General features: G+C 44.9%; 1 protein-coding gene across 2 annotated transcripts in view; it reads left to right on the top strand.

The window, feature by feature from the left end:
- LOC142583371 (uncharacterized) overlaps positions 1 to 25,185 on the top strand; it is a 79,892-nt gene that overhangs the window by 20,268 nt on the left and 34,439 nt on the right. For both annotated transcript variants that reach the window (XM_075693804.1, XM_075693803.1), the window contains exon 5: positions 14,547 to 14,689. In XM_075693804.1, coding sequence (XP_075549919.1) covers positions 14,547 to 14,689 — 143 coding nt within the window. The remainder of the gene's footprint in view (positions 1 to 14,546; positions 14,690 to 25,185) is intronic.

Below are 25,185 nucleotides of genomic sequence, written 5' to 3'. Positions count from 1 at the left end.
CGTTATATGCCGGCGTAATGGGCGTCCGGACACCGTCTCGCCTAAGAAAAACATGTGTGGCGGTTCCGAGGTCTGGGTGATCGAATATGTGCTGCTTGGCTGACCTTGACTGGACAGGCTGGAGGTCGCGGTAGCAGTCCTGGAGGCTTTGAAGATAGGGTTGACATTTAGAAGCTATCTTTTCTGTGGTCAAATAGTCACCTAGAAGACGTAGAGGGGCTGCATAAACGAATTCGACCGTAGAGTTAGATTCCCAGCCTTCTTTATTCATTAAAGGTCTAAAGGACGAGATAGAAGGACTAAGAAGCAGTTTTGATTTTCTGAACAAGACTGTTTAATCCCTCAGATCTGAAAAGGAAAAACTAATGCGATGGACAAATCCCTGATTGCGTATAACGAATCCTTGGAAAGACTAATTGGTGATGTCGAACAGTATCATGAAAAAACCTGGAAATCAAAGGCGGTCCGTCTACTCAGGGTGGAGACTGCATGAATATTCTTCAAACTATTGCATCTAAAATAGAATGTCCCATTTCTGCTAATGATATCGATGTCATTCATCGTGTTCCCTCTGCATCTGACACAAAGCACTTGCTTGTCCGATTTCACTCTCGAGCCTTGTAAACCGAGTTCATAGGCAAAGCCCGAAAGGCACGCCTTAACACTAATGACATTGGATTCAGCAACGCACGAAAGCAAACCTCTTTTCGTGAATGACCACCTCACTCCACACAATAAGCAATTATTCACTAAGGCCTTGCAACTCAAGAAGAAAGAAAGTGGCCTTTTTTGTGGACTGATGACTGCGTCATAAAGACGAAGAAATGTACTGATAGCAAAGTTTTCCGCATGAGGAATGATTCGGACCTGGCGATTTTCGCTTAAAGCGAATAGGTTTTTTTTTCTTTCTTGTTTTTCGGTTCATCGTATTCTGATCTGACCTGATGTCGTACATTTGCGTTAATGATATCCCATCCTACTTTTCGCAAAAACTATCATTCGGCGATTCATTTCAATTTCCGTAGTCTTCGAAAGCATTTTCACGATTATCAGATACTACTATCTTCTTGTCTTCATTCCTTCTCAATTTTGTGTGTTTATGACACATCGCTCAGTAATTTAGATAAGAAATTTTGTGGTTTTCCATCATAAAATTCAAAATATTGCAATCGCATTTCATCACAACATGGTGGCTCAGCCATGTTTATTCGGTCCGACATCAGTTACAAGCGTAGGCTTGATCTTCACTTAAATTACTGTGATTGCGAGTCGGTGTGGATTGAGGTTTACCGCTCTGTAATAGGCATTGATAAACAGATTGTTTTTGGTACCATTTATCGTCAACACATTCACCATTTCCTGCATTTTGTGAAGCACTTCACATTACCCTTGCCATTAATTCAAAGGAAAAAAGTCCGTTGCCATTTTGGGTGACATTAACATTAATTTACTTCGTGCTTCCTCCTCTTATCTATGTCAGTATGTCAGCTGTTTCCAAGGTCAGAGTCTTGAATCTCTAATCTCCCTTCCCAACCGCTGCGCTAATAATGGTTTGGGAACACTTATTGACCATGCGCTTTCGAACCTTCTTCATACTCCCTCCTAATTCATTCTTCAAAGGAATATTACAGGTCATTTCCCAGTTGCCCTTTGTTCTGAGAACAGTCTTCGCATTAATAGCGTGAACTTTGTTAAGAATAAGTTTGATCGCGACAAAATTGAAGAAATGGTATACCTAAATTTGAGTGGTCTTGTGTCACTTCAATGAATAATGATGAATCAGCATACACCGCTTTCTTCTCCATCATATCCAATTGCGTGTCTTCATCGACAACAAGTGTACAGTGCCATGTACGTTATTCTTCCCCTAGAAATCCATGGTTGACAGGGGGATTACTTAATAGCCTGCGTAAGACAGATAACTTATGTAAAAAACAATAGCACAACCATTTAAGGTACATCTACTTGATCGTTACAAGCAGTATGGTCACACGCTGAATGCTCTAATGAAAGACGCCAGAAGCGCTATTATCGAAACGAAATTAATTTTGCTGGCTCAGACATAAGGAAAGAATGGCAGTTTGATCAATGCATTTCTGAATAAAACCGTTATTCCGCCTATAGCTTACATTCATTATGAAGGATCAGTAATATGTAACCCATTAGATATGGCTAACGCATTTAGTGACTACTCCTCTCTAATACCTCTTCCATCCACTACGCATGACGAACTTGACCATTGTGTTCACTCATTTTTTCTTCTTCCTGCTACGCCAGAGGAAGTAACAAGAAAAATTACTAGTATAAAATCCTCTAGCGCAGGTATCGATACTATTTCTGCTAACCATATGAAAATGATTGCTGATGAAATTGAGGTTTTGCTCACTTACATACGCAATATAATTTTCGAAACTCGTGTATTTCCCCGAGAGTTAAATATGAGTAGGGTTATTCCGGTATTTCAAAAAAGGTGACAAATGTTTAATTTCTAATTATAGGCCGATATCCATTCTCCCCCTTTTTTATCAAAGTAATTAGAAAAGCTAATCCATCTTCGCCTGTCTAACTACCTAACAAAATTTAACCTATTTCATCCGAACCAGTTTAGATTTAGACAAGGATATTCGACTAACCTAGCCCTCGTTTACTTTACCGAAAAATGTAAACTAGAAATTGACAAGGGTAGCTTCGTTGGTTTGGTTTTCTGAGATTTTACTAAAGCTTTTGACACACTTAATCATGACATTCTTTTTTCTAAACTGCCATCTTATGGTATTCGTGGCAATTCTCTTAACCTTTTCCGTAATTACTTATCTGATCGTGAGCAATTAATATCGATCTCCGGCATATTTTCCACTAAAGAAATAATTAACATCGGCGTTCGGCATACATAAACTCTAGGCCTGCTCTTCTTTCTACTATACATTAATGACCTTCTACAGTGTCTTATCACATTATCAGAATGCATCTTATATGATGTTCCAAAAGGACTTGTTGGGCAAGTTAGTGCTTAGATTTCCTAGGTATACTTTGGGGCGCAAAATACATTTCTTGAAAAGGGACAGAAGAAAGGAAGACAGGGAAGCGCCAAACTACGAACTGTTTAATGACAGCCTGAGCAGACGCATAGAAGAAAAGACAACTTCCGCTCATGCACAGGGAGCCAAGGTGTGACAGAACAACATGCTCATGATAACACACTTTGGATAAAGCACATTTCTGCGGAATATAATACGATAGATGTATCGCTGACACAATAAGACTCTTTCTTTTTAATATAAAACGCTTCCAACAACTGCCTTGCAGTTTGATCCCTACTTCTGCCAAGAATAAATACTTGTTCAAAGCATGGCGTACAACGACAGGCTTTACTGTGCGCAGGAAGATGCGTCTTGTCACACTTACCGATACTATTAGCGTGCTCCCTCAGTCTGTCTTTAATACAACGTCCCGTTTTTCCGACGTATTACTTGCCGCAATCTAGGGGTATCTCGTAGACCAACCCTTCAACACAGTCCCTGAAATGTTTGGCGTGCTGCTTCTGGCAGCCCAGCGGCCCCTCGCGTGTGATCCGGGGGCACAATTGAGCTAACTTGTTGGGAGCCGAAAAGACAACCGGAATGCCATATCTGGTAGCTACCTTCTTGATGTTATGGCTCACACGGTGCACATAAGGTACTACTTCTGGTTTTACTCGCTCCCTTTCCTTCGAGTGCGTTTTCTCACTCGCAGTGGTAGTTTTCAGCTTCTGTAGGAGGGACCCGACCACGGCATTTAAGACAGACTGAGGGCAGCCTGCTTTTAGAAGTCTCTCAAGTTGATGGCAAAAACTCACCTGCATCACATGCACACATGACTTGCGCAGAGCCGATTCCTGGCAAAGTAAGGCGATTCCACGCTTCACAGTCTTAGAGAGCGCTGAGTCATATTGTAGCAATTCTTTTTTACCTCGAGGGAGGTACGCACAGCAAACCTGAACGCTCTTAAGTGTTAGGTTAAGGTCTAAAATCTGCGACGAACTGTCCTTCGGAAGCTCGTTAGTCAAAGTAAGTCCTTTTGCGTTTGCTCTAAGAACATCTAAAAGCTGATCAACCATTTCATGGCATGGCAAGGGGCATCAATTGTCAATAACAACTAAAAAATCGTCAACGTATCTAAAAACTTTAAGAACGTTAGGATGAGATGAAGTAAAAACACATTGTAGTGCGTGGTCAAAGTAGGATAAAGAGATGTCACATAAAATTGGTGCTACACGTGAACCAATGCAGTTGCCCTCTTTCTGCAAAAATATGGCATGTTCAAAAGTTACAAAGGTGCGGTTGAGATAAGCTTCCAAAAGGAAAACAAAATTCGAAGCCGACATCTACATTTTAGACACAAGATTCGCTTCACCACTTTCATCAATGCACTGTTTAACGGCTTTTAGAAGCTCAGGATGTGGAACCGAGTAAAAAATGTCATTTACATCAACGGAGAACACATAGCCTATTTTTTGCCGGCCACGGAAATATTCAAAAACCTCATCCGAGTTTCTAGTCAAGAAAGGGTCATTGAGTTGAAGAAGCTGCAGAGATTTTAGCAAAAAAACTACTGGCTTGATATTACCACGTGTCCCGTTCACTAATAATCGTTCGAAACGGCACATCAACCTTTGGGTCTTGGCAATGAAGAAAGCTCTAAGAGAATCTTTTTTACTCTTTCTGATCTGTTTAGCTAACCTTTGACAGCCAATTTCTTCACCGAACGAAGTGATGGCTTTCCTAATTTTTGATAAGCTGACTTTTACAGGCTTAAAATCCTTTTTGATTGCCTCTAATGCTTTTTCGTTAAAGGCTTGCCTAGGAAGAGCTACAAAAGCGCCTTCCTGATCGGACTGCATTAGACAGAGTTGATTGTCTTTGAAAAAAGACACCACACGTTGCAACATTCGCCCCTGTCGACCAGTTCCAGCCTTGGGGGCAGCTCTCTGTAGGCTGTCTACACCATCTAGCAGGCAACGCTCGCGCTGTTCCTGGGGCGCTTTTCTTGCGACTTGCCGATGCAATGCAAGAAGCGATTGTGCTGGAACCTGGGGCTCAAGTCCGTATTTCGGCCCCTTGTTGAGAAGGTTGACTATATCGTTTGGAATATTGGTTTCAACTATAAACATCAGTCTCTCTGTCCGCCTCTTCTTTGTGGTGGCCGCGTTCACACTCTTCAGTAGACAAGACAGCAAACTGTTCCATGTGGTTTCTATGGCAGTACTCACCACGTTCCGGTAGTCTCTTAGTTTACTTGTAGCAACGCACGCAGGGAAGTTGGTGTAGCACATGCATCTGAGAAGATCGTTGAAAAGCCGGATCTGACGGCCCAGCTCCGAACGTAGAATCCTGGATATTCTTTTGATGTGGTCCCAGGAATGGCCTACGCTACCGAGCCGCTCCCGTGGTAAGGAACCTCAGAAGGTCGCGGCCCCACCGGAGCCTTCTCCAGCCATGGATGATTCACCTAAAACCGATCGTCAAGTGATCTCGGTGCTACGTTCCCTCATGGAGGCCATCCGAGCGATTTATTGGACATGGGGACGCCGTCTGCTCGAAGCGCACTTAAAGTGCTCGACGTCTTAAGCCGAGTGCTTGAACCTCTCAACTAGAAAGATAGCTACCCTTACCCCATCCTTCCGAAAAGAAGTCAAAGCAGCGTCCGTCATCCAGTGGAATAAACAACATTAGTATTGGAATCTAGGGGCTTAGCGGTATGTCGCGTAATATACAGTCCAGGCGTTTGCCGGCTATCGTTGACTTTATTCTACAACCTTCCCAACTTGTCAGGAGCAGTACGCGTTTATTTCAATAAAACATAAATCAAAAGCACGTAGGACGTCTCAGCCGCTCAGAAAGAAACATCCAAAAGTACAACTGGTTTAGCTATTTACCCTTTCTGTCTCTTGAACTCCGGAATAGAGGCAAAACAAAGCAGTATTTTGTCTATTTCTATCTTTGTAGCAAGCTTTTCTTATGTAAGCATAGAGTGGCATCATGAAGGTGCGTTAAACAGTCACGTTTTACACAAATTTTGATCAGTTATTTTCCCATGCCACTTATAGCACGTGCTCAAACAGGTCACCGCCTGAAGCAATACAGTACTTGCTTCTTTCCACCACTTTTGATGTTGCAGCTTTGACCAACGACGTTGAAATCTCGCGGCAGACTGTGCTTATTTTGTCTTTAGGGCGTCCAGTGTGATAGTTTGGCTGCTAGGCATGCGATCGTTCACGTAGCCCCAATATAGTAAGCTCAGCGGTGTTACGTCAGGTGAAGTTGCAGGCCAGGGTACAGGTCCGTGCCGGCCAATCCACTGTCCAGGAAAAAGTTTGGCGAGCCATGCTCGAGAGTGACTACTACTATGCGCAGGAGCAATATCGTGTTGAAACCAGTTGTTCCGAATGTGCGCAAGTGGAACGTTGCAACAGACTTCCTTCACAGGGCCCTCGAGGATGTCGTTGACGTAGCGTTGCGTCGTTAATGTGTTGCCAAAAAAGATGGCTCGATGATGTTGCCATCACAAATACCGCACCACACACTGAACGATCACTGGTATTGGTGTCGTGTTTGTGCCAGCCAGTGGCGACTCCTATCACTCCAGTAGCGCGCGTTGTGAAGGTTAGCTTGTGTGTTTCTGGAGAAATTAGCATCATCCGTCCAAATCACACGAGTGAGAAAATCCGGATCTTCACATTTCGTGAAAGTCCAATTGGTATAGTCAAGTCTGTTTTCATAATCTCAGTCTTCAAGTTTTTGAGGAAAATATACATGGTACGGGTGCATATGATCTTTCTTTTAAATCCTCAGGTTGTGGCCTCCACACTGGCGTCGTGCACATTATCGTTAGCAGCAAAGGATGCGAAAACATCCGTTTCCGCTTCTTGAACTACCGTCGCAGTCCTGTGTCGCTTTCTTGTGAAGTTGCCCGTTTGACAAAGGACTTCGTACGTTCTAAGTATTGTTGATGGACTAGGGCGTCCTCCACAATGCCACCTCAATAGCTTGGCCGTCTCCGTCTTGTCGCCTGGAGCCGCCCCCAGAACCAGGATCATTTTAGCCTTCTGATCATTCTTCTTGAAGAGCAGGTCACGGGTGTGGTACCATTAAGATTTCCAGTTATTATCCACGCACTGACAAATCAAGCAAGAATGATTTACCTCATTGACAACAGCATACGGTGGCCGTACTGATCCGCCAAAATGCATTAGATGGATATAACCTACGAACGGTTTGTTTCTGTTGCCAAAGGGAACAAAAGAACATACTTCCCAGGCACGCCTATCTACAGAACAAGATGAGTGTAGAAAATTACAGCCCCAAGTGCGCCGCCATGGTTTCCCGGCTTCTAAATCCCCCCCCCCCCCTCTATGGCTCCGCTGCGCTTATCAATGCGTCAGCGGCGCGTTCTCATGATGCCGCGACCGTCACATTGCGTGAAGCCATGTGTCGAGCTGCAGCCCGCTGGTAAAGTCGTGTATCCGTGGCTATTCGCTTGGGAGCGCTTGAGTAGCGGCGCACGAGCGCGTATCTATTTCGTTTTTTTTTATGTTTCGCGCTCTTTTGTTTTCTCCTTTCTTTCTCTCTTTCTTTCTTTCTCTCTTACTTTCTTTCTTTATTTCCTTAAAGACCCCACACGGGGGTATTACATAACGGGTGGGATTACAAAGAATAGGTAAAACAATATTAGTTAAGGTGAGAGAATCGATGAGACTTCTTCCGTGAATGCCGATGAACTGGTGATGGCAGCGATGTTGTATAGGAGTCCGTTCAAGTCTACAACTACAGGAGGGAAAAACGAGGACGAAAAAGTGAAAGCGCGCGTTTTGGAGTGAGCTACACTTAATGAATGACCCGTACGAGGTGATGTTCGTGCCAGGAATGAAATGAATGGTGCGATGGCGAGCGGTCTGTAAAAAAATTTTTGAAGTAATTATAAGCTGGCCATGCCACGGCCATGCGAAAGAGTTGGTAAACTGCAGTCTGCGTTTAAGGATGATGCGCTGATGTCGTAAGAATATTCTGAGTGAATGAACCTAGCAGCACGATTCCGTACGGCTTCAAGGGCGTTAATAAGGTAAATTTTATGCAGGCACCAGATAGCAGAGGCGTATTCAAGTTTAGGTCTGATGTACGATTTGTATGGTAGTCGTTTTACGTGGGGAGAAGCTTTTCGTAAGTGGCGTTTTAAAAAAACCGAGCTTTTTGTTAGCAGATGTTATAACGCTATTCACATGCGAACACCAGTCAAGGTCGTGACAAATAGCGATGCCTAAGTATTGGAAAGATTAAACTGGTTCAATAGGCTTGTTTTCTATTACATAGGAGGATAAGAGAGAATTTCGACAGCGGGTTACTGACATTTCTTTGCATTTAGAAGCACTTAGTAGCATCAGCCAGTCATCACACCAATTTTGAATATTGCATCAGAACGACAAGTTGGGCCAGTTGGCTGCGATTCATTAGGGTTGTAACAGCGCACCCAAGACAAGGACAACAGAAGGAATAAAATGACGACAGAGCGCCGTGTCGTCGTTTTATTCCTTCTGTTGTCCTTGTCTTGGGTGCGCTGTTACAACCCTTACCATGAATTTTGAATAATGTCTAGGTCACTCTGAAGCAACACTTGGTGACTGATGTTAGTTATGGTACGGTAGACAACACAATCGTCAGCATATACGCGGATGCGACATTAAGTGGTAGATCATTAATATATATTGAGAACAAGAGGGGTCCTAGCACAGAGCCTTGTGGAACACCTATGTTACAGGAAGCCGGTTAGGAACACTATTATTGAGTTGCAGAAACTGCGAGCGACTAGTTGGAAATCTTTTTATCTATTTTAGAACGTTAGGGTGAATATTCAACTGTGAAAGGTTTAGAAGCATGCATTGATGAGCTACTTTGTCAAAGGCTTTTGCGAAATCGAGGAAAATTGCATTAGTCTGTGTATTAGTATCGAGGTTTGAATGCAGATCATTAAGAAAGATTACCAACTGGGTTTCACAAGAAAATCCCTTGCATAAACCATGCTGTGACAAATTAAAAAAAATCGTTTGAGTCGAGAAAGTTCATTATTTGTGAGAAAATGACATGTTGCATAATTTCGCAAGGGACGCGTGTTATGGAATTCGGGAGTAGTATAATGGTGAGTTCCTATTACCTGATTTATAGACCGCAACGACCTTATTCACTTTCCATTTGATCGGTAGGTTACCTGTGGTTAATGATTGAGAAAACAGCAAGATTAAAAAGAAGCAGAAATGATTTTAGTCTCTTTAGGAGATTTGAAGTACTTTTGTCAGGGCCAGCAGACGATGACCCCCCCCCCCCCCCCCATCTTGAGATATTCTATTATGCTTCAGATACCGTTTAATGAAAAAATGATGGCAAGCATTTCTGACATGGCAGGAGCAGAAATGCTTTGAATGGGCGTGTCGGACTCCATGGTGAAAACTGAAGAAAATGTTGGGTTAAAAATGTTAGCGCAGTCAGCGTCTCATAAAAGATCACCCATTTCGTTTGAGATACTGATAGTACGGGGTGTGTGGGCATTAATGATGTACAACAAATTTTTCTGGTTATCAGTTATGATGCGGTCAAGGTCGTTATGATAAAACCAGTGTTTGTCGGCGGATAGCGTCCAAGTATAGACGCTCAGACTCGTAGTATCTTTCTCAGGCGCCGGGGCTTGATTTCATTCTTGCGGATCGAAAAAGACGTTTCTTTTTCTTCTCGAGAGTTTTAAGTGTTTTGTTAAACCATGGATGATGTTGGTTAGCGCGTACAGTTATAGTTAGAATGTACTTCTCTGCTAAGACGTGAAGTTCATTGTGAAAGAGAGACCAGTTGTTTTCCAAAGAGCCCAAAAGAAAACATTATTATAAATTTTCATTAAAGTCGCGTAGTTCTTTATTTATTGCAGCGTAGTTGCCTTTGGCATAGAGGCAGATGACCTTTTGTATGGATGGCGTAAGCTGGGTATAAAGATGAAGGTGGCATGGATTACTTTATTATCACTAATTTCGCAGAGGTAGTTAACCGTTGACAGATTTTCTGGATGAGTTGTTAGTATACGATCTAAAATGTTCTCAGAAGCCTGTGTTACGCCTGTTGGTTTAGTTACTAATTGCGTTAACTTAAAGTTAAGGCAAACGTCAAGGAAGTCCTTAGCAGCTGCTTGGTTTGAACATAGTTGCGCAGAAGACCAGTCAGTGTTTGGATAGTTGAAATCTCCCAAGAGCAAGATACATGCATTCGAGTACTTTTTCGCTAAGTTGACCAGGATATTATTAACTTTGAGAGGAAAACCAGCAGGACTGTTCAGGCGATAACATACACCGAGAAGTAGGAGCTCTGGATTAACATTGAATTTTAGCCATAGTATTTCTAATTCAGATGGTACGTCTATCACGGAGCAGGATAGCTGCTTATTCACAGCACTAAGAACACCTCCCTCTCTAGACCCCTGCCTATCTTTGCGGAACACAGCAAAATTAGGAAAGTCGGTGGGGATTCCTGCGTCAGAAACGTCATCAAAAACCACGTTTCGGTGAGTACGAGAACATTGCTTTCAGGTGATGACAGTAGGTTCGATATGATATTACGTTTAGGAAGAAAACTGCGTATGTTAAAAAAAATGACTGGTAAAGAAAAGGGCGGTTCAGGAATTGGTGTAGAACATCGAACTGATGTCGGTAGCCGGTAGTGTGTGCTAGCAGGAGCCGGTAGTGTGCTACTTAGCGCCGCCATATGCCAGGTCGTGAAACTGCGTAGCCAATATTAGCCGTCACGAAGTCAAACCAGAAGCCGGTGTCATACCTTCGGCAAGACCCACATCGAAGAAGGCGCTCTGTGGGCACGCGAGAACACGCGAGAACGGCCCGCAAAGCCCGGAGAGTCCGCAGCCGATGCTACGCAGCGCTAGAAGAGCTACGGGCGCACGCAAGAAACCACGCGTGCTCCTGCGCACTGTCGCCTTCGCGGGTTTCCTGCGCACGCGGAGCTGTTGCGGACGCCCAAACAAGGTCCCTGCTCTTTCACCAAAGAATGGGCCACAACATTCGTGAAAGCTTTTATGCCTTTTGGTGCCTCTTGCACAGAGCGATAACCTTGTTACAGTGGTTAGACTGTGAAAAATATAAGCGGAATAAGACAAACCATGCGCGTGTCTCAATACACTGCTATATATCCACGGCTACAGTCCAACCTTATGTTGGTGGCAAGCTAGGCACGTTGGTACGGATTCATTTTTAAACAGGCGCCCAAAACGAAGGACAAGAACAAGGGAGACAGAGAACAGAGCATGTGTCTTGTCTTCCTCCTTTTACTTGTCCTTCGTTTAAAGCGCCTGTTTACAAATGAGCCCGGGTTTCTCATAGATATTAACTAATAGCAGGTCAGTCATTATTTGCTACACATTATTTACTGCCGTTAATAACGGTTGCCTAATCTGCCAAGCAATCACACAATTTATCGCACTTCAAGGTTTGACGTTCGGCTTTCTAGTACAACTGCTCACACTGGGAAGCAACTGGCTTAGCGAAATGCCCCAGCAGCTCTCGTTCGCCGCAATTAAAGCCAGCACATGCAGAGCTAATTTGAGCACTAGAATACCGCGGCCCATTCGGAAATTCCAACCTTCGAGAACTATAACCACTGCATAATGCTTATCATCATCAGCCTGGTTAAGCCCACTGCAGGGCAAAGGCGTCTCCCATACTTCTCCAACTACCCCGGTCATGTACTAATTGTGGCCATGTTGTCCCTGCAAACTGCTTAATCTCATCCGCCCACCTAACTCTCTGCCGCCCTCTGCTACGCTTCCCTTCCCTAAGAATCCATTCCGTAACTCTTAATGACCATCAGTTATCTTCCCTCCTCATTACGTGTCCTGCCCATGCCCCCCCCCATTTCTTTTTCTTGATTTCAACTAAGATATCATTAACTCGCGTTTGTTCCCTTACCCAATCTGCTCTTTTCTTATACCTTAACGTTACACCTATCATTCTTCTTTCCATAGCACGGTGCGTCGTCCTCAATTTAAGTAGAACCCTTTTCGTAAGCCTCCAGGCTTCCGCCCTGTACGTGAGTACTGGCAAGACACAGTTGTTATAAACTTTTCTCTTGAGTGAAAATAGCAACCTGCTGTTCATGATCTGAGAATGCCTGCCAAACGCACCCCAGCCCATTCTTATTCTTCTGGTTATTTCCGTCTCATGATCCGGATCCGCAGTCACTACCTGTCCTAAGTAGATGTATTCCCTTACCACTTCCAATGCCTCACTACCTATCGTAAACTGCTGTTCTCTTCGGAGACTGTTAAACATTACTTTAGTTTTCTGTAGATTAATTTTTAGACCCACCCTTCGGCTTTGCCTCTCCAGGTCAGTGAGCATGCATTGCAGTTGATCCCCTGAGTTACTAAGCAAGACAATATCATCAGCGAATCGCAAGTTACTAAGGTATTCTCCATTAACACTTATCCCCAATTCTTCCCAATCCAGGTCTCTGAATACCTCCTGTAAACACACAGTGCATAGCATTGGAGAGATCGTATCTCCCTGCCTGACACCTTTCTTTATTGGGATTTTGTTGCTTTCTTTATGGAGGACTACGGTGGCAGTGGAGCCGCTATATGCAGTGCAGCGGTGGCGTAGACGTAGAACACCCGCCTTGCGTGCAAGAGGTCCGTGGTTCGAATCCTGGTGCCGCGCAATTTTCTGCCGAATTTTTAAAAAATCCGTCTGGTCCTAAAATTGCATAAACAGGCCTGGAGTGTGGCCTGATCCCGGTGACCAGAACCGGTAACGCACTCCCTCACCAGAGCTGGATTCGGCACCCTGGTGCAGTACTTGGCCACAACCTCCTATATGAATATAACAATCAAACCCCGGCCCTCAGTCCCCAGCAGCTGCGAAGCAACTGACCACACCCTGGTCATCCAGTCATGATGACCAGGAAGTCGAAAGGTTCTATGAAGACGTGGAATCGGCGATCGGTAAAGTCAAAACAAAAGACACTATACTGATGGGTGACTTCATTGCCAAGGTAGGCAAGAAGCAGGCTGGAGACAAAGCAGTGGGGGAATATGGCATAGGCACCAGGAATAGCAGGGGAGAGTTATTAGTAGAGATTGCGAAACAGAATAATATGCGGATAATGAATACCTTCTTCCGCAAGCGGGATTGAACTCTACGCGAGGAACCTACTCAACCGGAGTGGTGACTCGGCAACTGCGGGGTTCTGCTCTTCGGCAAGATGTCGGGTGTTCAGTCACCGGGCACGGCGGCAGCATTCCGACACAAAAAAAAATGTTATTGTGCCTTCACTCTTCAGTGGTGGGATCTCTAGGTGGTCTGAATTAACCTGCTGTCCTGCACTATGGTACCTGTTATCGCCTTCGCGTTTCTTCGAAATGCAAAATCTCATCAGCCGATCCATCAATTCATTACTCGCTCAATCCGCAAGGCATAGACTACGAAGTCGACTTACAGAGAATACGCACCTGGGGAAATGGAACATTGCAATCGCGTTCCCCCTGTCCTCCTCTGCGCCATGCAATTGATCATCAACCTTCCCCGAAAAATCAGAAGTTTGGTTGCTTCCGAGGGATTTTTAAAGCGAAGCTTTCTGGTCGAGTTCGAGGCACATTTTCTTACATATCTGACCTCTAACGCCGAAAGCGTTTGACGGGACGGTAGCGCCATCTAGGAATGGTTCGGCGAAGAAGTAGTGTACTATTGCAAGCACACAATTTCATATAATAAATACTAGAAGGAATTGTGGCACAGGCGTCTAAGGGAGCTGCAAGCAAGGTGATCCATCAAGCGTGGGAAGGATGGCTTGTACATGAATTCACTTAAACTTCGTCCTTTTGGATTTATATGGCTTGATGACTTTGCAAAGTAGTCGTTTCGAACAAAGTACGCGTTATAAATATTTAAGCATTATTAAAATTGTCCGATGGCAGTGTTCGAACTCAGAACCTCTAGCACCCAAGCCTGATGCAAGAACCATTACACCATGGACGCATGCGCCGACAGCGGCATAGAACACCTATTCTATAGCCACCTATAGCCACCCATAGCCACCTATAGCCACCTATAGCCACCCATAGAACACCTATAGCCAGCGCGTTGAAACGCTTCGCATGTTTCGATCCGCAGTTCCACAAGAAGAAACTGACGCATAACAAACACCACCAGTGCCCCACGACATTATGGATCACCATTGAAAATTTAAATAATAGATGTACAACGTACTGCACACAAATACGCGTATATAACATCCAGTTTGTTCATAATTTACTATAGATAAAATAATTTCTTCGTATACCATGCCGCTCATTAGTACTGATATTTATACCTCAAAAACACACATTGTTCATGAGCCATTCAAACCAAGAATGCTTCGCTTTACGTTGAATGAACTGGCGTTGACTCTGCCTGTTTTATAAATGCAACCAACAGAACGCATCGACCGAATCATGTGTTCACCGTGCTCTCGGCTGTCCTTCGCGTGCAGGTTCGTGGCCACCAGCTGTGGAACTCCCTGACGGTGCAGTACGACCGCCAGATCGAGGACTCGGCCGACGAGAGGTTCCGCGTAACCTGCGAGTACGCCTTCGACTACTGGAAGACGGTCTCCTTCCCGCTGCTCAACGTCGAGTAAGTGCGTTCTCTGCACGCATAACCAGAAGGGCGGGAGAGAGCGCAGCGCCTACAGTACGTCCGTCTTCGTTGATTCTACCCTATAGGGCCGATTTACGCTCAAATCGCCCATCGCCGCACGCCGCACCGCATGCAGGCTGTTCGTGAAAAACGGGCGGTCGCCGCGATCGGTCACAAAATTTCATTTACGCTGCAACCGCATGATGCGGTGCGGTTCGCATGCGCCCTCTGGTTGTCCAAATAGGTAACCAGCTACTGGCAACATGTATCAGCGAATTGACAAGTCTCGTATGCTGGCGACCAGCGAAATTTCGCGCCGTGCCAGGATTTTGTTATTACGTTTGCTCTCTTATTAATTATTTTTTATGAGTTAGCTCGAGCGGTTCGCATGCGCCGGCATCCGCACTTCGGTTTGGGGACGCGACGTCTGTTGAAAGCCAGCAAACATTCGGCAGTGCGCAGAGCAACACTGTTCGAAGTCGGCAACTATCGCCAACAGCAGACGACACTGGAATATTTTTGTCGATGTAGGTTGAAGCTTCCGCGTCATGATTAAAACGCGACTCTTGCACTGTCACATTCTGTGCTGCATGTGTGTCGTTGACGTGGTGATCCACCTTTGGAACACTGTGCAGTCGTCTTACCTGGGCCGCTTTTTTATTTGTTTATTGCTACAGCATAATGTTGCGACAACATGCGTCACTATGTTCTCGGTTGTGTATGGCGCGATGGCGCACTTTTTGTAGCTGTGCTAGCGAAAGCTTGTGTTGTATACAAGCGACGCACCACCGCTGCTCGGCTGGACAAAGCACCAGCGCGGAAGAAACGGGAAGCGACCCCATCCCGAGTCGAGTCCTGAGAATCCTTCGTCGTCGCCCTCAGCGTCTGGGATACCGGACAGGGACCGAGAGTTTGACCCCTCGAACACATGCAGCTCTCACCTGCGTCTTTTGTAGAAAATAAACGTAGTCTGCTTTCTGCCACCAACCGATGCGCACTCCTTTCACGGATGGGGCCACACCCCGTACGTAACACTGGCGATGAGGCAGGAGTTGCGAAGCGGATAAGTTTTCGAAGGCCGTGGCTACAAGACGAATGCACGGCGCTGTCGAGCCTTTCTCGGGCAAATCATGGAAATCGTGGATCCAACGCCTCGATTTTACTTCGTGGCGAGTGACGTCAGCGACGAAGCGAAGAAGCGGGCACTTCTCACGCTTTTTGGAGCTGACACTTTCGAACACTGTGCGCGCGCGCTGATAGCGCCGAAGATCCCGAGAGAAGTCAACTTCAATGATTTAGTGACAATTCTCGGGCGGCACTTCCACACAAGGACATCCGAGCTTTACAGCCGGTACGTGTTTCAAAGACCCGACCAACGGCCAAACGAGTCGATCAGCAGCTACGCGGCGGCCCTCGCAACGTTGACAGCCGACTGCAACTTCGGAGCGCTGCCTTCGGCTACAATACCAACGACGTCACCTGACACCCAAACGACCGCTTCAGCAGCGAACCCAACTATGCCGCCCCAAGATGTGATACTCCGGGAGAGGTTTGTCCGCGTCGTCTGGGACGAACATCTTCCACAGAGACTGTTCGCAGAAAAAGCCTGATATTTCAACGCGCTGTGGACTTAGCCCTGTCAGCTGAAAGTGCGTCAAGGCATCAGCGAGATATCAAGGGAGTGGCAAACTCGGAAATTAACAGGACGTCGCAAATCAAGCCAGAAGGCAAGCGTACGTCAGCACGACATTGCTATCGATGCGACGGCTTGCATGACCCTGAAACTAGCCAATTCAACACAGCCGAGTGCCATTTCTGCTCCAAGGAAGGTCACATCGAGCGTGCCTGAATCTCGAAGAAAAAGGAAAACCCGGAACCACGCTCCGACAACTAGCAGCTACGCGCACACAGTGCCAACCCACCACCTGTCAGCAAATCCTGCTGCAAGCTGCACACAGTGAGTGTACGTACACACTGCCCCAAGTTCCGCGTGGACTTGAGAGTGGAGGGAAAGCCAGTCCAGTTTGAGGTGCACACAGGTGCGGCATGCTCCCTGATAAGCGAGGACACGGACTACAGAATGTGGAAGAAAAACACTGCGTGACTTTCATGCAAGCCGCTCGATTTGCGCACACGGTCAGATAAAGAATTACACGTCCTCGGCTCCGCACAAGTTCGTGTGAGGTAGAATTGAAAGGACTATCTGCTTCCATTGTTGTTTATGAAGGGCACCAGGTGCAACCTCCTAGGAAGAGATTGGTTTTTGGCACATCACATTCAGGGGAAGCAGATCAACTACGTTGGGGAGCCAGCACTAGAAATTACAGAGGTTCTGGGATGACACCCAGATGTCTTCAAGGAAGACATTGGAAGCTATACAGGTCACTGCAGCACTGCTCACAGTGAACACCACAAAACGACTATTCAGGGTGGAATGCCTCCCGTTCTGAATTTCCGCTGCACCAGCTATCTTCCAGTGCGTGAGGGAGACAAAGATACCTGGAATTCCAGGGGTGGAGTGTTGAAGTTGAAGTTGAAGTTGAAGTTTATTTACATCGCCAAAAAATCAACCATGCGGGTAGGCCCGCGCAAAAAGTGAACACAGTCACTTGAGGGACGCCCGAGCCCCCCTGTACAAGGCATACAGCGAAAACGCAAAGTGTAAAAGTCATAGTAACGCTCTGGCTATTTAACAAGGGCAAAAATATCTCGTATATGCATTAGTTTGTGAACAAAGCATAAGAACAGAAAAAACACAGCATAATAGTAAAAAGAAAACACAGAAATGCATCGCAGCAAGATAATATTATACAGGATACATCGCAGCAAGATACGAGAAAAAAAATACATGAACACGGCTTTCAAAAATAAGATATTAGTGAATTAATGCACTTCTCATGTCAACTAGTGAACATGTTTCAGGAATTATACCCCTTGACAATAATTTATTTAGAACAGTGGGCAGGCTATGCCGGAGCATCTGTTGCCCGTACATTGCACGGGAGAAGGGAATGTGCCAAATTTCTTTCTTGCGAAAGGAGTATTCTGAAAGATTTTGACTGAGGCAGGATAATTCAAGAAAACTAAGCTGGTTATTTTGGATACAACGCTTATATTTTAATGCTAAGTAATATTCGTACACGGTATTAATCGGAAAAATTTGGTAACGAGCAAACAGTTCCTGAGTGTGAGCAAGGTAGTCTACGTTTGCAATGTAGCGTACAGCTTTCTTTTGAAGCATGTATATTTTATTAATATTTGTTTTAGTTGTAGTACCGCAAACCAAGAAACAATAATTTAGGTGGGATACAAGCAGCGCATTGTAAATAATTAATTTTATGTGTTCGGGCAGAAAATGCCGAAATTTTGCGAGAATTCCGGAGCACTTTGCCAGTTTACTCATAATGAAGTAAACTTCAGTGTCCCAGCTCGTGGTCTTGCTAAATATTGCTCCTAAAATCTTGACAGTGTCTACAATCTAGACACGTGAATTGCCTATGTGTATATGTATATCGCGTTGAGTGGGAAACTGTCTTGTACTGAAATGAACCGCTTTAGTTTTTTTGTGTGTGTTTATGAGTAAAGAGTTTGCTTCAGACCATTCCTTAAGTTTATCAAGAGCATTGTTAGTAACAGAAACCAGAGATTGTGCGGAACTACCTGTGAAAAATAAACTTGCATCGTCAGCATAAATTACAAATTTCGGCTGGCTAACAGTCAAAACAAGGTCATTTATATATAAAATGAAAAGTAGAGGTCCTAAAATACTACCCTGTGGGACACGGGCAGTAATAATTTTAAATGGAGATATATGTAGCCCTATTTTAACGCATTGTACACGATGACGTAGGTACGATTTCAATAGTTCAAGTGGAGTGCCACGTATGCCATAAAGGTCTAATTTTTTAAGTAAGGTATTATGATTAAGGCGATCGAAAGCCTTTGAGAAATCTATGAAGATGCCGATGCACAATTCTTTATTTTCAAAAGCGTTAAGATTTTTGAGACAATAAAGCTGATTCGGTAGATTTACCTCGCAAAAAGCCATGTTGTGCTGTTGATAACAATTTAAACCTATTGCAAAATTTCATTAACCGTTTTTCAATAATTTTCTCCAACCCTTTCGAAAAAAGCGGTAAAATGGAAATCGGTCGGTAACTTGGCATGCTATTTTTATCAACGCTTTTATATAATACTATTACCTTAGATTTCTGCATCTGCTTTGGAAAGGACGCGCTTGATAAGGCAAGGTTATAGATATAAGATAATACTGGTGCTATTAGAGTGAGGGCAAATTTTACAGGTGAGATTTGAATGCCATCTATATCACAAGACCTGTTGTTCTTAAAGGAAGTAAAAATACTGCACACTTCAGTGTCATCCGTAGGTTCCAAAAATATACTATTGCTATTCCGTTGTATAGTGTTGCAAGCGAAATCTGAACTCAGACCGGTATTTATAATATCTTTGAAAAACGTATTAAATTTCTCTGCGAGTGCCACACCCTCAATACGTTCACCTCCGAACCAAAGCTCTGTAACTTCTGACGTAGACTGTGCTCCGTTTAATAATTTATTATTTTTTTTCCAAACTTGTGCGATACCATCACAGAACTCCCTCTCAAACTCATTGTACAGAAAGTTTCTTTCTCGTTTCTGAGAAAAGACGTTACTTTATTGCGGTATTGTTTAAACTTGACTAGATCAGCAAGGGACTTGGTCCTCATAAATTTCTTGTATAACTGGTCTTTCTTTTTAATCATTCTAAGGCAATCTCGATTTATCCATGGCTTACGACTTCTAGTGGACTTTTTTACAGTTTTGTCAGGGAAATGATCATGGTATACGCGTTTAAAACAGGTGATGAATGCCTCATACGCCGCATCTACAGTCTCAGAAGAAAAGACGTCATCCCAGTTTTGATTTGAAAGAATAGAAAAAAAGGACGCGAGGGTGTCCGGAGTAATATTTTGCACAGTATTCTGCGCTGATAGGTTGTGTTGTTTATTTGCGGCACATTTCAGGAGCACATAAATGGGATAATGGTCGCTGATAGAACTGTGTAATACACCTGAAAGTAAGCTACTAGTATTTAGGTTAGAGATAAATACATCAATAAGTGTGGCTGTCTGCATCGTAACGTGTGTAGCCGTCTGAGTCAGTATGCAATTAACACTCGATTCTACAGTTAGTAAAATAGCTTCCTGCGCAGGAGATCGTTTCAGGAGATCAATGTTAAAATCGCCCCCAAGAATTAAATTGAACTTGTTGTCGCTTACGTATCTGAAGAGGCGGTCTAGAAATTCAATAAAGGTACTTATGTCAGCATTAGCTGGTCGGTACGCTACGGAATAAATATAATTTTGTGATAACAAAGTTAAACATTCAGCTTCGTTGCATATAAATGAAAATTCCGAAAGAACTTCACAGTCGAACTTATTTTTAACCAAGATAGCAAGCCCACCCCCCATCCTACGAGATCGATTTGCAAAGCTCTGATATCCCTCCGGCTTGTAAATTTCTTCGCCACATGTATACCATGTTTCAGTCAACATGATAGCGTCGAACTGGAAACTAAACTCGTCTAGAAATACTGATAACTCATCTTCTTTGTGTCTAGCTGAACGAATGTTAAGATGTAGGCAATAAAAGCATACATCGGAGTTGATTTGAATTGTGTTGCTGACATCTCGCGGTGTCTCGTTCATCATTCAAGATAGACTGCTCAGGCTCGCGAAAACCGGAGCAGTTTACACAATCTTTTCTACGTCATGCGCGCTACGGATGTGCAAGACAGGAGATTTTTCCTCTTTTCGAGCATAGACCTTGCCACCACGTCTCCAAGCAAAGCGCCAGTTTTTCGCCTTTTTTTGCGCGATTGCCATTCCGAGCTACTGTTTCATAGGGCAAAGGTGCTCGTTGATGAACACAGGTTCGCTAGACTTATGGCCAAAGTCACGCGTCGAAAGTTTCAGCTTTCTTGCCTTCTCGAGCACAGTGTCACGCTTGGATCGACATTTAAACTGGACAACAATGTTAGGGGCAACATTCGAGTTTTTCACTTGAACACGGTGGCAGACGTCAATATCTGACTCCGAAATGGGCTCACCAACAAGTCTACCAATCTGACTCAGGGTGTCAGGAATGCTTTCACCCTGAGTGAAAGGCAAACCCTTCACCTCGAGGTTACATTTTCTGGAGTACTGCTCGGAGGCAGCCATGCGTTGCTCAAGCTGAAACGCCCGCCCTTCAAGGGCCTCGTAGTCCAAAACAAGCTTTTCATTTGTTTTTTGTTTTTTTGAGAGATCTGTTTTCTTGCACAAGCTCGTCACGTTCCTTCTTTACTTTCTCAAGTTCCAAGTTGAAGAATTCGAAACTTGACTTAAGTTCGCGGATTTCTTTGCGTAATTCACGCTCCAACCTCGCCTTAAAGTCATTCATTTCCTTTCTTAGCTTTTCCTGGAACCGAGCAGCATCAGTCATGGTACAACACAGGTAAATGGTTAAGAGAAAAGAAAAAAAATGCTAGGAACTTGGCAGCAGTCAAGGCAGCGTAACAGAAATATTTTGCGTTGAAAGAAATACTGTACGAAACATGCCAACCTGCAAAGATAGCAGGTGCAGCGATTACGTCGATTGTCCGTGCTGCCTCCGCTGTGCCAAGTGACCGTAGTCCTGGAGCGCCACCGGCTTTTAAGCTTGCTTCCCCTGGCGGATGTGATGCCGGTAACTCGCTTGCGCTGTCACCGACGTTCCTTTCCTGCAGCAACAGCAGCCGCCGCCGCTTTGACGATACAGTCGCCTCGCCAGGGAAGATTCCAAGGCAGCTGCAAAGATAGCAGGTGCAGCGATTACGTCAATTGTCCGTGCTGCCTCCGCTGTGCCAAGTGCGTGAGGGAGTTCACCTTGATGACATCATTGTCAACGGGAATAGTGCAAATGAGCACGCACAGTGTCTGAATCAGGTTCTATTCGAGGCTAACTGAGAAAGGCTGACGCCCCAAGGAAGAAAAATGCAGATTCGGAATTATGTCAGTTGAGTTTCTGGGACATCGAATTGAAAGAAATAGTGTTCGTAACACCGAGACAATGGTTGAGGCTATACTTCAAGCACCCAAACCATCTGACAAGACATCCCTAAGGGCTTTCTGGGGTTTATTTCATTTGACGACTGCTTTTTGAAGAACGGAGCGATGGTTGTGATGGAATTGTATAGGCTCCTAAAGAAAAACACGTCCTGGAAGTGGAAGATCAAGCATCAAGCCAATTTCGAGGCACTTAAGGAGATGATCCGTGCATCTACAGTGCTCGCTCACTACGACGAGACGAAGCCCTTCTTTTGTGCGTGGACGCATCGCCGTACGGCGTTGATGCCGTCCTCGCTCGGGAAGATGCTATTTGCCGAGAGGCGTCCATTGCATTCGGTTCATGAACACTGGGAAGTGCCGAAAAGAGCTACTTCTAGCTCAACAAAGAAAGTGTAGCTGTAATCTACGGCATCAGTGTTTTTCATAAGTGCATAGCTGGCCGGCATGTGACCATAATAACAGATCGCCAGGCATTGATTGGAATCGTGAATGAAACAGAGCAAGTACCCCGAGTCTTTTCATCAAGGATGACGCGGTGGAGCCTTAAACTAGCAACGTATGATTACAAGTTAATGTACTGGCCTGGCCTACTGCACCAAAATGTGGACATTCTAAGCTGACTTCCACTACCGGCACAAGTTTATGAGCCCTATCCCCCGGGAGACGTGCTCATGTTGGGTACCATGCCCAGCTTCGAGCTTTCACCGCGTCAACTAGCACGAATGACTCGAGAGGAGTCAGTTCTGTCGCAAGTGCTGGAGGCTGTCTCAAACTGTGAAGTTCATAAACTGCCAAAAGAACAGTTTTCATCATTCAGGAAACTGGAGGCTGAACTTTTTAGAGGCTCCCGGGTGGTAACTCCAACAAAGGAGAAAAATTACCTTCTTAAACTCGCACCTGCAAACTACCACATAATTGTGGCCATGAAGGCATGCGCACGAAGGCACTTTTGGTGGCCAGGCATTGACGCAGATATCGAACGGCTCGCTAGAAACTGTGCAACTTGTTGTCAACACCAAAGGACACCAGTGCCCAAATGGGAACGCACAAGAACGCCTTGGGACACAGTTCACGCAGACTTCGTTGGTCCCGTAGAAGGCAGAATGCTGGCTAATTATTGTGGACGCATACAGCAAATGGTTGGAAGTGTGCTCCATGCGCAATACAGTCTGCCACATTGATTGAGGAACTCTGGAACCTTTTCGCAGCTTTCAGGCTTCCCAAAAAGCTTGTGACTGATAACGGACCATCCTTCGTTTCAGTATAAGTTGAGAGCTTCCTAAAGAAGAATGGGGTGACCCACGTAACAAGTGCACCATATCATCCTACAACGAATGGCCAAGCAGAAAGGATGGTTTTCGAAACAAAACGAGCATTAGCCAAAAACAAGGACGGAACATTCGCGTGTAGGCTGGCCCAGTTTTTTCTAAAGCAACACACCACCATCTATCTGCACATCAATGGGCAAAATGCCAGCTGCACTTGTGTTTGGTCTTGAGCTGGATACAGCTCTCACGTGCATTGAGCCCCAAGCGAAAGCTAACAAAATCCATACCAACTGCAACAGGAACACAAAGTTAAGAGTACTCGCTGTCGGACAAGCAGTTTTCTTTCGAAACTTCGGAGGGAATCTGATCTGGACGGAGAGAATGGTTTTGAAAAAGCTAGGCCACAGATCGTGGCTCATTAAAAGCCCTAACAGGTTAGTGCGATGACAACGTGACCACGTCAAGCCTGGTGCTTTGAGACACCCCACAGAAGATTCGGCGATACATGATAAGGGCTGTACAGTCCCCCCGAGCAGTGTCCCGCTCCCATTTATGTTTGGGATAAAAGCAGATAACTCCACGTCGTCAGAGGCCACTCTCTCAGGAACGCTGGAGCCTTCGCAATCATCTGTGGCCAAACCAGAGATTGGCACTGCCCCTGAGACCGTGCCAAACACGACTGCATGGTCATACTCGCAGCGGGAACGACGCCCTCCGGATCACTACGGCGACTCCATCTAAGGGAGGAAGGTGTTGTGTACAAGCGGCGCACCACCGCCCTTTGGCTGGACAAAGCACCAGTGCGGACGAAACAGGAAGCGACCCCACCCCGAGTCGAGTTCCAAGAATTCTCCATCACCCCCAGCGTGTCGGCCACTGGACAGGGACCGAGAGTTTGCCTCCTCGAACACATGCGCCTCTGGTCTGCGTCTCTTGTAGAAAATAAACTCCGTCTGTTTTCTGGCCTGGCCTGGAATGAGGCCTGGTCTGGCCTCATTCCTTTCACGAATGAAGCCAGACCCTGTACGTAACAGCTTGCATGAACGCGCATACACGAACACACGGGTGTATCTAAGCCGATGAGCAAGGGATCTGTCGCAGCAACAGCGTAGCACGCTGAAGCGCCGCAGCCTTATCAATTAACATACTCCTATACAAATGGTTCTGTTATCACGGAATACAGCTGTGTTGATTGACAAGTCACTTTATCACCGAGCACGCATGTGAATCATCAACAATGGCGTGTTTATTCAGGTGCATTTTGCTGCTGAGGTCTTTTTAGCAGCTGTCAATAGTGAGCGTACAATTGATTACATGATGTAATATGGAATCGGTACTTCAGAACAATGATGTAACACCGAATGAACGTACAGGAGCGCTGTGCGACACACACAGAGCTAGTATTTGTCCATTCTATGTTATGTCATTGTTTCAAAGTGAACTGCCATATTAAGTCATGACTAACCAAAGAGCCCACCAGTAAATCTTAAGCAATTGATTACAATTATGACAGACCTAAAGGTGATATGTACATATAGTTACTTCTTCAGGCAGAGATGCTTGTCAAATATGTTTTCAAGAGAAGAATGTTTGCATGAAAATAAATATTAATTCATATTGCTAAAAATACACCCCATATAGGCATGAATTCACATGTTTCCGTTTCTTGTTAGTGCTAAAAATGTTCCTGTAAATAGAAGTAGTGTTATGTCATTCATGCCTTTAGAGATGACAGAGGTCTACGGGGGCGCACAAGGCAGCAATACCCATGCAAAAAGGCCTGGGTGGCCAATCTGCTACCCCTTCACTATTTCTCCATACCTCTAACAGCATTTAAACAATGTACAGCCTGTGGTCAAAGGGAATACAGGCATGCTTGCTCTCTCAGCAATGGTGACAATCAAGGATGATTGCCTTGAGACTGTTTGCTGCTGTCAACATCATCTATGCATGCATTCTCTTTTTATTCTTTTCCCCTAGATAACAAAGAAGCTTGCACAGACAGTAAGCTATAGCAAAGTAATGTTATTTGACTGCGTTGAGTATGGCCCAAATGTCCCATTCCTGTAGTGACAACCTAGCTAGCTAATGCACAGCCACATTAAAAAGAGAAGTGCATAGGCTAACAAACAGGTGCA

This window comes from Dermacentor variabilis, chromosome 5 (assembly GCF_050947875.1).
Source record: "Dermacentor variabilis isolate Ectoservices chromosome 5, ASM5094787v1, whole genome shotgun sequence".
In the NCBI taxonomy this organism is placed as follows: Eukaryota; Metazoa; Arthropoda; class Arachnida; order Ixodida; family Ixodidae; genus Dermacentor; species Dermacentor variabilis.
Note: the sequence above shows the minus strand (reverse complement) of the source record. Positions and strands in the feature narration are given on the sequence as shown.